The 14,041-nt window shown below is 34.0% G+C and overlaps 1 protein-coding gene across 4 annotated transcripts in view; it reads right to left on the minus strand.

The window, feature by feature from the left end:
* The window catches only part of BRWD3 (bromodomain and WD repeat domain containing 3), a 176,244-nt gene that overhangs the window by 42,342 nt on the left and 119,861 nt on the right, over nt 1–14,041 (minus strand). For all 4 annotated transcript variants that reach the window (XM_038587783.1, XM_038587781.1, XM_038587782.1 and 1 more), the window contains 3 exons: nt 13,684–13,760; nt 12,928–13,096; nt 11,746–11,859 (listed from right to left, as the gene is read on the minus strand). In XM_038587783.1, the coding sequence (XP_038443711.1) occupies nt 11,746–11,859; nt 12,928–13,096; nt 13,684–13,760 (360 nt within the window). The remainder of the gene's footprint in view (nt 1–11,745; nt 11,860–12,927; nt 13,097–13,683; nt 13,761–14,041) is intronic.

Genomic DNA, 14,041 nt, shown 5'->3' on the forward strand with positions numbered 1-14,041 from the left:
GGTATGGCCATCCAGGCAAAATACTGAGGGCGTAACATTCAAAGTAAAAAGTAATGTTGTCATTAAGAGTTGATTTTATAAAAATCATGTGTTTTATGAATTCTTTAAAAACATTATTTATGTATTTAATTGTCTGATTCACTTATATATCTACTCCATTACCTGTACAACTGTCATTACCTAATACACACTAGTCTTGAAGTATATAAGCATATGCTAAGTTTAGCAAAATAGATGTAAAGTGATTCCACCAAGATAAATATGGTCCTATAGAGAGTTGTTTCATCAGATCAAAGAATTTACAGATCCCTATACTGTTTTGTAAAGTGTTCTTTTTACAAAGAAGGAAGTATAATTGGCTTTTATAACACAGAGAAGACAGACTTAGATGAAATCACAGATGGAGTAATTCTTCCCAAATTAAAGAAAAAGATCTAAACAAAATAAATATAAGTAACACACCTGATGAAGAATTTAAAGCAACAGTCAAGGATACTCATGGCTTGAGAAAAGAACAGAAAACATCAGGGAGATACTACAGAGACAAAGGAGTTAAAAAACAATCAGATATGAAAAGAGCAATAAATAAGAGTAGAAACATACTTGATTCAGTGAACAGCAATTCGGAATAGACAAACGAATGCATTAGTTACCTAGAAGACAAAGTAGTGGTAAGTAATGAACCTGAACAAAAGAAAGAATTATGTAACATGAGAATAGATTTAAGGAATTTAATGACTTCATCAAATCTAATAACATGTGTATTATAAGAGTCAAAGAAGAAGAGAGATAAGAGGGTGCAGAAAATTATTTGAAGAAACAAAAGCTGAAACCTTCCCTTATCGGGGAAGGAAACAGACATTCAGATCCAGGAGGCAAAGAGACTCCATTCAAATTAAACAAAAGCAGGCCAACACCAAGACGTATTGTAATTTAGTCAAATAATCTTTGACAAAGCAGGAAAGAATATCCAATGGAGAAAAGAGACTCTTTAACAAATAGTGTTGGGAAAATTGGACAGCCACATGCAGAAGAATGAAACTGGACCACTTTCTTACACCATACACAAAAAAACAAATTTGAAATGGATGAAAAACTTAAATATGAAACAGGAATCCATCAAAAACCCTAGAGAAGAATATAAGTAGCAACCTCTTTGACCTTGGCCACAGCAACTTCTTGCTAGACATGTCTCCAGAGGCAATGGAAACAAAACCAAAAATGAACTATTGGGACATAATAAAGGTAAAAAGCTTCTGCACAGAAAAGAAAACAGTCAACAAAACCAAAAGAAACCTACAGAATGGGAGAAGATATTTGCAAATGTCTTATCAGATAAAGGGCTATGATCCAAAATCTATAAAGAACATATCAAAATAAACACCCAAAGAACAAATAATACAGTCAAGAAATGGGCAGAAGACATGAACAGATATTTCACCAAAGAAGACTTACAAAAATAAACAAGAGACACACGAAAAAAATGCTCAACATTACTCAGGATCAGGGAAATACAAATCAATACCACAATGAGATACACCTCACAACAGTCAGAATGGCTAAAATTAGGAAGTCAGGAAACAACAGATGTTGGGAAGAAAGGGGAATAAGGGAAACCCTTTTATGCTGCTTGTGGGAATGCAAGCTGGTACAATCACTCTGGAAAACAGTATGGAAGTTCATCAAAACATTAAAAATAGAGCTATCCTAGGACCCAGAAACTGCATTACTATGAATTTACCCAAAGGATACAAACATAGTGATCAAGGGGATACCTATGCCCCAATGTTTATAGCAGCAATGTACACAATAGCCAAACTATGGAAAAAGCCCAGATTTCCATAGACAGAGAAAGTGAAATATTACCATTTGCAATGATATGGATAGAACTAGAAGGTATGCTAAGCAAAATAAGTCAATTGGAGACAATTATCGTATGATTTCACTCATATGTGGAATTCAAGAAACAAAACAGATGAATGTAGGGGAAACGAAGGAAAAATAAAACAAATTCAGAGTATAAGAAACTGCTAACTAGAGGAAACAAACTGAGGGCTTCTGGAGATGAGGCGAGTCAGGGAATGAGGTAACTGGGTGATGTGTACCAAGAAGGGCACTTGAAGTAATGATCACTGGGTGTTTTATGCAACTGATGAATCACTAAACTTTACCTCTGAAACTGATAAAACACTATATGTTAATTAACTGAATTTAAATAAGAAAGACATATTATAATTAAATGTCCAAAATTTGGTGATAAAAGAAAGTCTGAATAGCAGAAAGAGAAAATAAGTCCTTAAAGCACAAGAGAAAACACATAAGGCAGCTGCAGATTTCTCAACAGAAACTTGGCCAGCAGGAAAGGAGCAGCATGATATATTCAAAGTGCTAAGTGGGGAAAATCAGCAGTCAAGAATACCCTATTGAGCAAGGGTATCATTCAGAATAGAAGGAAAGATGAAGAGTTTCCTAGAAAAACAAAAACTGAAGATCATGACCACAAAATCAGACCTGCCATGAAATATTAAAGGGGACCCTTTGATGGGAAAGGAGTGACTAAAAGTGACAAAGATCAGAAAGGATCAGAGGAAATCTCCAGAAACAAGGACAAAACAAGTAATAAAATGGCAATAAGTACATATCTATCTATAATTACTCTGAATGTAAATGGACAAAATACTCCAATGAAAAGACATAGAGTGTCAGAATGGATAAAAACACAAGTCTTTTCTATGTGCTGCCTATGTAAGATTCATTTTAGAGTCAAAGATACCTGAAGATCGAAAACAAGCAGATGAGGAAACATTTATCATTCAAATACAGGTCAAGAGAAAGCAGCAGTAGCTATATCAGAAAAAGTAGACATTATAAAGAAAGAATGTAACAAGAAATGAAAAGGGCACTATAGCATAATAAAGGGGGCAATCAAGCAGGAACATTTAAAAATTGTAAATAACTACATATCCAAAATGCAAATACTCAAATATATAAAGCAGTTACTAACAAACATAAAGGCTACTTGGTAATAATATATTAGTAGGGAATTTTATCACCCCATTTATATGAACAGGTAGATCAAATAAACAGAAAATCAACAAGGAAACAATGGCTTTGAATGACACTTATCCAGATGGACTTTACAGAAATATTCAGAACATTCTATGCTACAACAATAGAATACACATTGTTTTCAAGTGTACATGGAACATTCTCCAGAATAGATCATATATTATGTCAGAAAACAAGCCTCAAAAATACAAAAAAATTGAAGTCATACCATGTACCTTTTCTGACTATAAAACTATGAAATTAGAAGTCAACCACAAGACAAAAAAACTAGAACAACAACAAATGCATGGAGGTTAAACAAAATGATATTAAACAATGAATGGAACAACCAGGAAATGAAAGAAAAAATTAAAAAAATACATGGGAACAAATGAAAATGAAAACACAACAGTCCAAGATGTTTGGAATGTAGCAAAAGCAGTCTGATGATCAAAGTATATAAGCTATATGGGCTTACCTCAAAAAAGCAAGAAAAATCTCAAAGAAACAACCTAACCTTCCACCTAAAGGATCAAGAAAACTGAAGTTTAAAGCCAGAAGAAGGAAGGCAATAATAAAGATTACAGAAAAAGTAAATGATAAAGAAATTAAAAATGGGGATGCTCAGCGGTTTAGCACCGCCTTCAGCCCAGGGCCTGATCCTGGAGACTTGGGATCCAGTCCCATGTTGGGCTCCCTGCATGGAGCCTGCTTCTCCCTCTGCCTGTGTCCCTGCCTCTCTCTCTCTCTGTGTCTCTCATGAAAAAATAAATAAAATCTTTAAAAAAAAGAAACTAAAAAAAAAATTACAAGATGAATGAAACCAGGAGCAGTTTCTTTGAAAAAAATTAACAAAATTTATAAAACTCTATCCAGAGTTAACAAAAACAAAAGAGAAAGGATCCAAATAAATAAAATCACAAATGAGAGCAGAGAAATAACAACACCACAGAGATGTAAACATTATAAGAGAACACTATGAAAAACGATATGCCAATAAACTGGACAACCTAGAAGAAAGGGATAAATTCCTAGAAACATATAACCTACCAAAACTGAAACAGGAAGAAATAGAAGACTTCAACACAAAAATAACCAGCAAAGAAATGAATCATTTGTGAAAAATCTCCCAACATACAAAAGTCTAGGACCAGAAGGCTTCACAGATGAATTCTACCATTTAAGGAAGAGTAAATACGTATATTTCCTCAAATATTCCAAAGAGTAGAAAAGGAAGGAAAACATCAAAATTCATTCTATGAGGCCTGCATTATCCTGATACCGAAACCAGATAAAGACACCAGTAAAAAGAAATGCAGTCCAATATCCCGGATAAACATAGATCAAATATACTCATTAAAATACTTCCAACAAAACATTCAAAAATAATTCACGAATATCAAGTAGGATTTATTCCTGGGTTTCAAAGGTGGTTCAATATTTGCAAATCACGTAATTAATCTTATTAATGAGAGAAAGGATAAAAACCATATAATTTCATTTTTGTCTGTTTCAAGCTATCATTTAAATTCTAGTTAGTTAACTTATAGTGTAATATTGGTTTAATGAGTAGAATTTAGTGATTCATCACTTACATGTATCAGTAATACATGGATGGTATCAGTGTGCTCACAAGAAGTGCCCTCCCTAATACCCATAACCCATTTAGCTCATCCACTCTCCACCTCTCCTCTAGTAACCCAGTTTGTTCTCTATATTTAACAGTCTCTTATGGTTTGCTTCCCCCTCTTTCTTTGTCCTTTCCCTATGTTCATCTGTTTTGTTTCTTAAATTCCACATGAGTGGAATCATATGGTATTTGTATTTATATGATTGATTTATTTTGCTGAGCATAAATACTCTAGCTCCATCCACATTGTTGCAAATGGTCAGATATCATTCCCTTTGATGGCTGGGTAATGCTACATTGTATATATATGCCACTTCTTTATCCATTCATCAATCAAAGGCCATTTGGTCTCATTCCATGATTAGGCTATTGTTGATAAATGAAACATCGGAGTGCAGGTGCTCCTTTGAATCAGTAATTCTGTATCTTTTGGATAAATACCTAGTACTGAATTGCTGGGTCTTAGGGTAGTTCTATTTTTAACTTGTTGAGGAACCCCCAAACTGTTATCCAGAGTGGCTATACCAATTTGCATACCCATCAACACTGCAGTATTCCTCTTTCTCCACATCTTCTCCAACATCTGTTGGAGTTGTTTGTGTTGTTAATTTTAGCCATTGTGACAGGTGAGAGGTAGTATCTCATCATGGTTTTTGATTTATACTTCACTGATCATGACATCTTGAGCATTTTATCATGTGCATGGATGTTAGACATCTGAAGATTCTCTTTGGAAAAATGTCTATTCATGTCTTCTGCCCATTTCTAAACAGGATTATTTGTTTTTTGGGTGTGGAGTTTTATTAGTTCTTTATATATTATGGATACTAACCCTTTATCAGATATGTCATTTGCAAATATCTTCTCCCATTCCAAAGGCTGCCTTTTAGTTTTGTTGTTTCCTTTGCTGTACAGAAGCTTTTTATCTTTATGAAGCCTCAATAGTTCATTTTTTGCTTTACTTTCCCTTGCCTCCTGAAACATGTCTAGTAAGAAGTTGCTATAGCCAATGTCAAAATGGTTTCTCCACGGTTCTCCACTATGGTTTTGATGGATTCCTGTCTGACATTTAGGTCTTTCATCCATTTTGAATTTAGCTTCTTATATGGTGTGCGAAAGTGTACCAGTTTCATACTTCTGAATGTTGTTGTCCAGTTTTTCCAACACCATGAGTTGAAGAGACTGTCTTTTTTCCATTGGATATTCTTTCCTACTTTGTCAAAGATTAGTTGACTATCTAGTTACGGGTGCATTTCTTGGTTCTCTACTATGTTCCACTGATGTATGTGTCTGTTTTTCTGCCAGTCACATACTGTCTTTTTTTTTAATAAATTTATTTTTTGTTGGTGTTCAATTTACCAACTGTCTTGATTGCTACAGCTTTGTAATAGAGCTTGAAGTCTGGAACTGTGATGCCTCCAGCTTTGCTTTTCTTTTTCAAGACTGCTTTGGCTATTCAGGGTCTTTTGTGTTCCACACAAGTTTTAGGATAGTTTGTTCTAGCTCAGTTAAAAATGCTGGTGGAATTTTGATAGGGATTGCATTAAATGTGCAGATTGCTTAGGGTAGTATAGACATTTTAACAATATGTTTTTCCAATCCATGAACATAGAACATTTTTCAATTTCTTTGTGTCCTCTTCAATTTCTTTCATAATTATTCTAGTTTCCAGAGTACAGATCTTTTACGTCTGTGGATAGGTTGTTTATTCATAGGTCTCTTTTGGCTTTTGGTACAACTGGAAATGGGATGGATTCCTTGATTTATTTTTGTTGCTTCATTTCTGGTGTATATAAATGCAAAATATTTTTGTACACTGATTTTGTATTCTTCAAGTTTACTGATTTTGTGTATCAGTTCTAGGAACTTCTTGGTGGGGTCTCTTGGGATTTCTACAGGGCATCAGGATATTTGCAAAGAGTAAAACTTAATTCTTCCTCACTGAGTTGGATGCTTTTTATTACTTTTTTCTTTCCTGTGGATAGGACTTTCAGGTATGTTAAATTACAGTGGTGAAAATGAACATCCCTGTCTTCTTGATGTAGAGGAAACTCTCTGTTTCTCCCCAATGAAGATGATATTAGCTATGGGTCTTTCATATACAGACTTTATTATGTGGAGGTATGTTCCCTCTATCCCTACTTTGTTGAGGTCATTTTATTCCCAAGAATGAATGCTGTACTTTGTCATATGCTTTTTTGCATCTATTGAGAAAATGAAATGGTTCTTGATCTTTCTTTTATTAATGTGGTGTTATCATGTTGATATATTTGCAAATACTGAATTACCCTTGTAACCCAGGAATGAATCCCATGACTGGTGAATCATTCTTTTAAGTACTGTTAGATTCAATTTGCTAGGACCTTCTTTAGAATTTTTGCATCCATATGCATCAGGGATACAAGCTTATAATTCTCACTTTTAATGGGGTCTTTTTATTTTTTTATTTTTTATTTTTGAGAGAGAGAGAGAGAGAGAGAGAGAGAGAGAGAGAGAGAATGAACAGTGGAAGGAGCAGAGGAAGAGGGATAAGCACACTCCATATTGAGTGTGGAGCCCAACATAGAAATCAATTCCATGGCCCTGAAATCATGATCTCAACCAAAACGAAGAGTTGGTGCTTAACTGACTTAGCTGCCCAGGTACCCCTATAGTGGGGTTGTTGTCTGATTTTGGTATCAAGGTAAGCCTGGTATCATAGAATGACTCTGGAAATTTTCCTTCCATTTTTTCCAAGAGTTTGGTGAATATAGGTATTAACTCTTTTTTAAATGTTTGGTAGACTTCCTCTGTGAAGCCATCTGGCCCTGGACTTTTGTTTGTTGGGAGATTTGTGACTACTGATTTAATTTTTTGGTGATTTTTCATATCTTCAAGTTTTCTATTTCTTCCTGTTTCAATTTCGGTAGTTTATGCATTTTTAGGAATTTATCCATTTCTTCCATATTGCCCAACTTCTGGCATAATTTTTCATAACATTTTCATAAGTTTTTATATTTCTGTGGTGTTAGTTGTGATTTCCCCTCTTTCATTCATGATTTTATTTATTTGGGTCCTTTATCTCTCTCTCTCTTCTCTCTCTCTCTCTCTCTCTCTCTTTATTTTTAAATAAATCTAGCTAGAGGTTTTTCAATTTCTTTCTTTTTTAAAGATTTTATTTATTTATTCATGAGAGACAGAGAGAGAGAGAGAGAGAGAGGCAGAGACACAGGCAGAGGGAGAAGTAGGCTCCATGCAGAGAACCTGACGTGGGACTCGATCCCGGGTCTCCAGGATCCTGCCCTGGGCTGAAGGCGGTGCTAAACCACTGGGCCACCAGGGCTGCCCAGGTTTTTTAATTTCATTAATTCTTTTGAAGAATCAGTTCCTAGTTTCACTGATTTGTTTTATTGGTTTTGTTTCTTCTTTTTTTAAAGATTTTATTTATTTATTTATTCATGAGAGACACACACAGAGAGAGAGAGGCAGGCAGAGACACAGGCAGAGGGCTCCATGCTGGGAGCCCGACGTGGGATTCGATCCTGGGCCGAAGGCAGCGCTAAACCGCTGAGCCACCCGGGCTGCCCTTTTTCTTTGTTCTATATCTTTTATTTCTGCTCTAATCTTTATTATTTCTCTTCTTCTGCCGGCTTTAGGCTTTATTTGCTGTACCACTTCTAGGTCCTTTAAATGTAAGGTTAGGTTGTGTATTTGAGACTTTGCTTGCTTCTTGAAGTAGGCTTGTTTTGTATATACTTCCCTCTTGTGACTGCTTTTGCTGCATGCCAAAAGTTTGGGATTATTGTGTTTTCATCTTCATTTGTTTCCATGTATTTATTTCTTCTTTAATTTCATGGTTAACCAAATTCATTTTTTTAGTACGATGTTCTTTTATACCCATGTATGTGTGGTCTGTCCAAATTTCTTCTTGTGGCTGACTTCATGTTTCATAGGATCATGGTCAGAAACTATGCATGGTACGATCTCAGTCCTTTTGTATTTGTTGAGGCCTGATTTGTAACCCCATATGTGATCTATCCCAGAGAACATTCCATGTGCTTTCAAAAAGAATGTGTATTCTGGTGCTTTAGGATGAAATATCCTGAATATATCTGTTATATCTATCTCATTCAGTCTATCATTCAAAGCCATTGTTTCCCTGTTGATTTTCTGCTTAGGTTATCTGTTCATTGCCATAAGTGGGGTGTTAAAGTCTCATAATACATTTGTATTATTATCACTGAGTTTTTATGTTTGTTCTTAACCCATTTATATACTTGGGTGCTACCAAGTTGGCAGCATAAATATTCAAATGTATATTAGGGCTTTTTGTTGGATAGATCACTTTATTATGATATAGTGCCCTTCTTCATCTCTTGTTACATTATCTTTGGTTCAAAATCTAGTTTGTTTGATGTATGTATGGTTATTCCAGAATTTTTGAAATCTATAAGCATGATAGATGGCTCTCCATCCCTTCACTTTTAGTCTGTATGTGTCTTTAGGTCTAAAGTGAGCCTATTGTAGGCAGCACATAGATGGATCTTATGTTTTGATTCATTCAGATACATTATGTCTTTTAACTGAAGTAGTTAGTTGATTTACATTCAGAGTGATTATTAATAGCTATAAATTTAGTGCCATTACCTATGTTACCTTGTTGTTTCTGGAGATTTTCTCTGTTTCTGTCTAGTCTTTCTTGCCTTTGGATTTACTTTCCCACTCAAAGTGTTTTTCCTATTTCTTGAGCTACTGTAGTGGTCACAAACTCCTTTAGTTTTTGTTTGTTTGGGAAACTCTTTATGTCTCCTTTTATTCTGAAGGAAGGCCTTATTGGATCAGGTATTATGGCTGAATGGGGAAAATATGAAAATATATCATGGTACTCTCTTCTGGCCTGCCATGATTCCGTTGACAAGTCTTCTGGTAACATGATTTGTCTTCCCTTGTAAATTAGGAATTTCTTTTCCTTTGCTGATCTCAGGATGTCTTCCTTATCTCTGTATTTTGCATATTTTACTACGATATGTCTTCATATTGGTCTGCTTTTGTTGATTTTGGTGGGAATTCCATCTCCTAGATTTCAATCTTTGTTTCCTTCCCCAGATTAAGTGTTCAGCTATAATTTGCTCAAATAAACCTGCCACCTTTTCCCTCCCTTCTTCTGGGACCCCTATAATATGAATGTTATTATGCTTTATGGAGTCACTGAGTTCCCGAAGTCTACAGTCATGATCCAATATTTTCCTTTCATTGTTATTTTCAGCTTCATTATTTTCAATTATTTTATTTTCTATATCACTTATTTGTTCTTCTCCCATCCTCATCATTATATCCAATTTGTTTCACATCTCAGTTATAGCATTTTTTTATTTCAGCCTGACTAGTTTTAGCTCTTTTATCTCTACAGTAATAGACTCCCCATTATCTTCTACGGTTTTCTTAAGACCTCAAACTATAAAAATCCTAGAAGAGAACAGAGGCACTAATTTCTTTGATATTGGGTATAGTAACTTCTTTCTACATATGTCTTCTGAGTCAAGGGAAACATGCAAAGATAAACTGTTGGGACCACATCAGAATGAAATATTTCTATGAGCAAAGGAAATAATCAACAAAACTAAAAGGCAACCAATGGAATGAGAAAAGATATTTGCAAATAACCTATCTGATAAAGGGTTAATATCCAAAATATATGAAGTTATAAAACTCAACACCCAAAAATCAAATAATTCAATTCATAAATGGGCACAAGACATGAATAGATACTTTTCGAAAGAATATACACAGATCTTCAATACACATGTGAAAAGATACTCAACATCACTAATCATCGGGGAAGTGCTAATCAAAATTTTATAATATTAAAAGGTAATTGCAAAGTAATTCTTCATTTATAAGACTGCTTGATCACTATGTCTAGTATAAAATATTAAAACAGGCAAATTTAGAAACATTTGGTGAAATTTTTATTGGTCCCATGACTTTTAGATCCATTTGCAAAGTATTGCCCCTTCTTTTGTTATAAAGACAATATCATATTCCTATTATTAGTCTTGAAAACTGTAAGCATTTAATCACTCAGAAATGAATGATTATTCAGTATATCAGAGAGTATGCAAGCCAATTTTAGTTAAATATTACAATGTTACTATAATTTTCATAAGGAAATAAAAATTTTCTCACAAGATAGAATTTAAATCTATTTTTAACTGACCAGTGATAAATATGGCAATGTTATTCAATCATAGGCTCAGTAGGAAGTACCTGCCCATAAAATGACATTCTTCTAATCACTGAAAGGGGCAATTGTCCTCTAATGTATTTTCTATCAGGTCGAGCATGGGCTTTTTTAAAAGATTATTAGGACTTGAATTAGGATCAAAATAACACTTAATTTTACTAAGCAGCAATTAAGCTAAAAATAAAGACAATTATTTTCATGACTTCATAAGCCAACCAATTTATTTCAATATTCTCTGAGCATCTAAGATATTGAAGAATCTGTGCTAAGTACTACAAATGAAACCACTTAAAAGCATAAATTTGAACAGAAATCAAAATGGCTATAATAATGTATCTAGATTTTAAAGTAACCTTCTACCTCTTCTCTGCAAACCTTTCCTCCTCCTTTCTTAGCCTTTTGTTTCAGGAACTTGTTACCACTCTAAAGACATGACAAAAGTAGTGGTAGGAAGTAGACAATTCCTATCAAAACCACCTCGATTCTGTATTTCCCTATAACAACCCCTAACTCCTTCATCCAGGAGACTTGTAATTTTTGAAGACCGTACCCTGTTGTAGCCTCCTTTGCCTGGGAAGGCAATAAAGGCATTGTTCCTCTTTAACCAAACTCTTTCTTTGTATTATATGTTGTATCTGAAGCATGGAGGTAGGTTTTTGATAAAACAAACAATAAAAAAATTAGTAAGATTCCGTCACTGTCCACAAGAATACATAATGGAGGAGTGCAGTTAAGACAATGTACATATAACTATAATAGAATTGAGAATATAAATGCCCTAAGACTGATTAAAATGAGTGCTCTTGAGGTTCCAAGAGAAAAAGTTATAATAGGTAACAATTACCTCATCTCCCATCTGTGGGACAAATGGGGAACGTCGTGGTATGGTATCCAAAATCCACTGAGGGGCAAACCATTCTTCATTGGGTTCACCTGCCATAGAAATCAGTCCTCCTTTCTAAAATATAGTTCACAAATATACAAGCCATAAATATATGACAGTAGTATGAAAAATAACAGAATGTTAAAAAAAATCAGTTTATAATAAAACCTAAAATATACAAATTTAAAAATTTTTCATTTATCAATTATATACAATTTTAAAACAAAAAGATAATCTAGTGAGTTCTTTAATATGTTGCTTAATTTTGGCTGACAGATAATAATATGACATTATATACTATGTAAGAACCACATAGTTTCACATCCCTAGAATACCATGTGAATTTGAGTATAAGTAACACAGGATCTTTTTGACAGTAAAATTGTAACAATCAAGAAGACAATTCTATCTACTAAAGCAACAGGATACAGAATATGTACAAAATAATTTTTTAAATGAATATTCAAATAACTATGTGGATTAAGTCTTTACCTAGTAAAAATGAAATTATAGTGAGGAAGAGAAACCATCATTGGGATGAAATAAAATATATAAAGAAATGGAAGTAGTCCTATGTGATTTATTATACTCTTCCATTTTATAAGTCAAAAATGTATAGAGGGGCACCTGGGTGGCTTGTCAGTTGAGTGTCTGACTCCTGATTTTAGTTCAGGTCATAATCAGTGAGATTGAGCCCCATGTGGTCAGGCTCCATGCTTAGTGGCAAATCTGCTTGGGATTCTCTCTCTTCCTCTCTCTCTGCCCCTTCCCCGACTAGTGCTCTCTCTCTCTCTCTCTCAAATAAATAAATAAATGAATATTTAAAAGAAATTTATGAACAGAAATATGACAAGAATAACACTTTTTTATTATAGTACCTTATTATGTAAAACTCTACTATATTTTGAGAAGTGATTACCAATCTTTTAATTTAATAATGACTAAAATAAGAATGAAGATATTCTGGCTTCTACTTTTGATAACAGAAAAAAATGAAATTCTTTTTATTTTAAAGTAATTTTAAACAATTTTACTTAGTTTCCCAGATGGAATGTTATTTTTAGAGAAAAGTCAACTGTTACTATTATTCAAGTGTCAAAGTCAAAAACAAAAACAACAAAAACAACTTGTAAATTTACAAACCTTCTTTCTAGTTTGTTTAGGTTTCTTTTGCCTTTCTTCTAGTGACTTCAAATTCTCCTCCTCAGAGCTGCTGCATATTTTCCGTGTTGCCTGTCTGGTCTGTCTTTTTGGAGGCTGCAAATTTATTCCAGCATCTGCTGTCCAATCAGAATATTCACTTGATGAATCACTATAAAGATATCAAAATTATGAATATGTAAGTTTAGAAAAGGAATAGTTTTGCATCCTAATTGAAAGATGATCATTTTGTAATAAAATAGCATTATAAATAATATGCTTGATTTAATTCTAACTGAACAGAAAAATATCAATATAGATTTTTGATCATTATTTAAGTTATTTCAGTGAAATGCTTCTTGGATAAAGTATAGTAGTTCATTTCCCATAACAGAATTTAAAATTCAAACTTCCTGTCCAAGTCACAAAAGCTTCCTTTAATAAAGATGCCCCTAATCCCTGGAAATGGTTAAATATAGCTGTTTTAAAACTCAACTAAATATAGCCTGCTAAGATGCAGAGTTTTGAATTTACAAAGCAACTTATTTTAGAAATGAGGAAACTAATGTGTAGTGACATGCCCAAAAAGATATTGGCAGAACCAGGATAAAACAAGTCTCTGGATTTCCAACCAAGCAGCCTTTCCATTATAAAATACTATTTTAACTCTGGTTTTACCAGAGTCTTACAAGAACACAATTTCACATTAAATTTAAAATGCTCAAATAATTTTGACCAAATCAAAACCATTAAAACTACCTGGAAGAACTTTCACTTTGCCATTCAATAACAGGATCCTCTACAGAAGCATCACTTGTGCCAACAGTTTCATCTTCCTGCAACAAGGAGCCAGCAATTGAGATACATGGTTATTAATCAGCATATTATTAATTAGCACACACTACCTGTTTTATAACACTTTTTGTATTTCCTCTAACCAACAATCCAGTTAAAATACACATAATCTGGGGGCACCTGGATGTCTCAGTCAGTTGAGCATGTGACTCTTGGTTTCAGCTCAGATTGTGACCTCATGAATGTGGAATTGAGCCACATGATGGGCATGTGATCAGTGGGGAGTCTGCTTGATATTCTCTCTTTCCTCTCCTTCTCCCTC

Source organism: Canis lupus, chromosome X (assembly GCF_011100685.1).
Source record: "Canis lupus familiaris isolate Mischka breed German Shepherd chromosome X, alternate assembly UU_Cfam_GSD_1.0, whole genome shotgun sequence".
Lineage (NCBI taxonomy): Eukaryota > Metazoa > Chordata > Mammalia > Carnivora > Canidae > Canis > Canis lupus.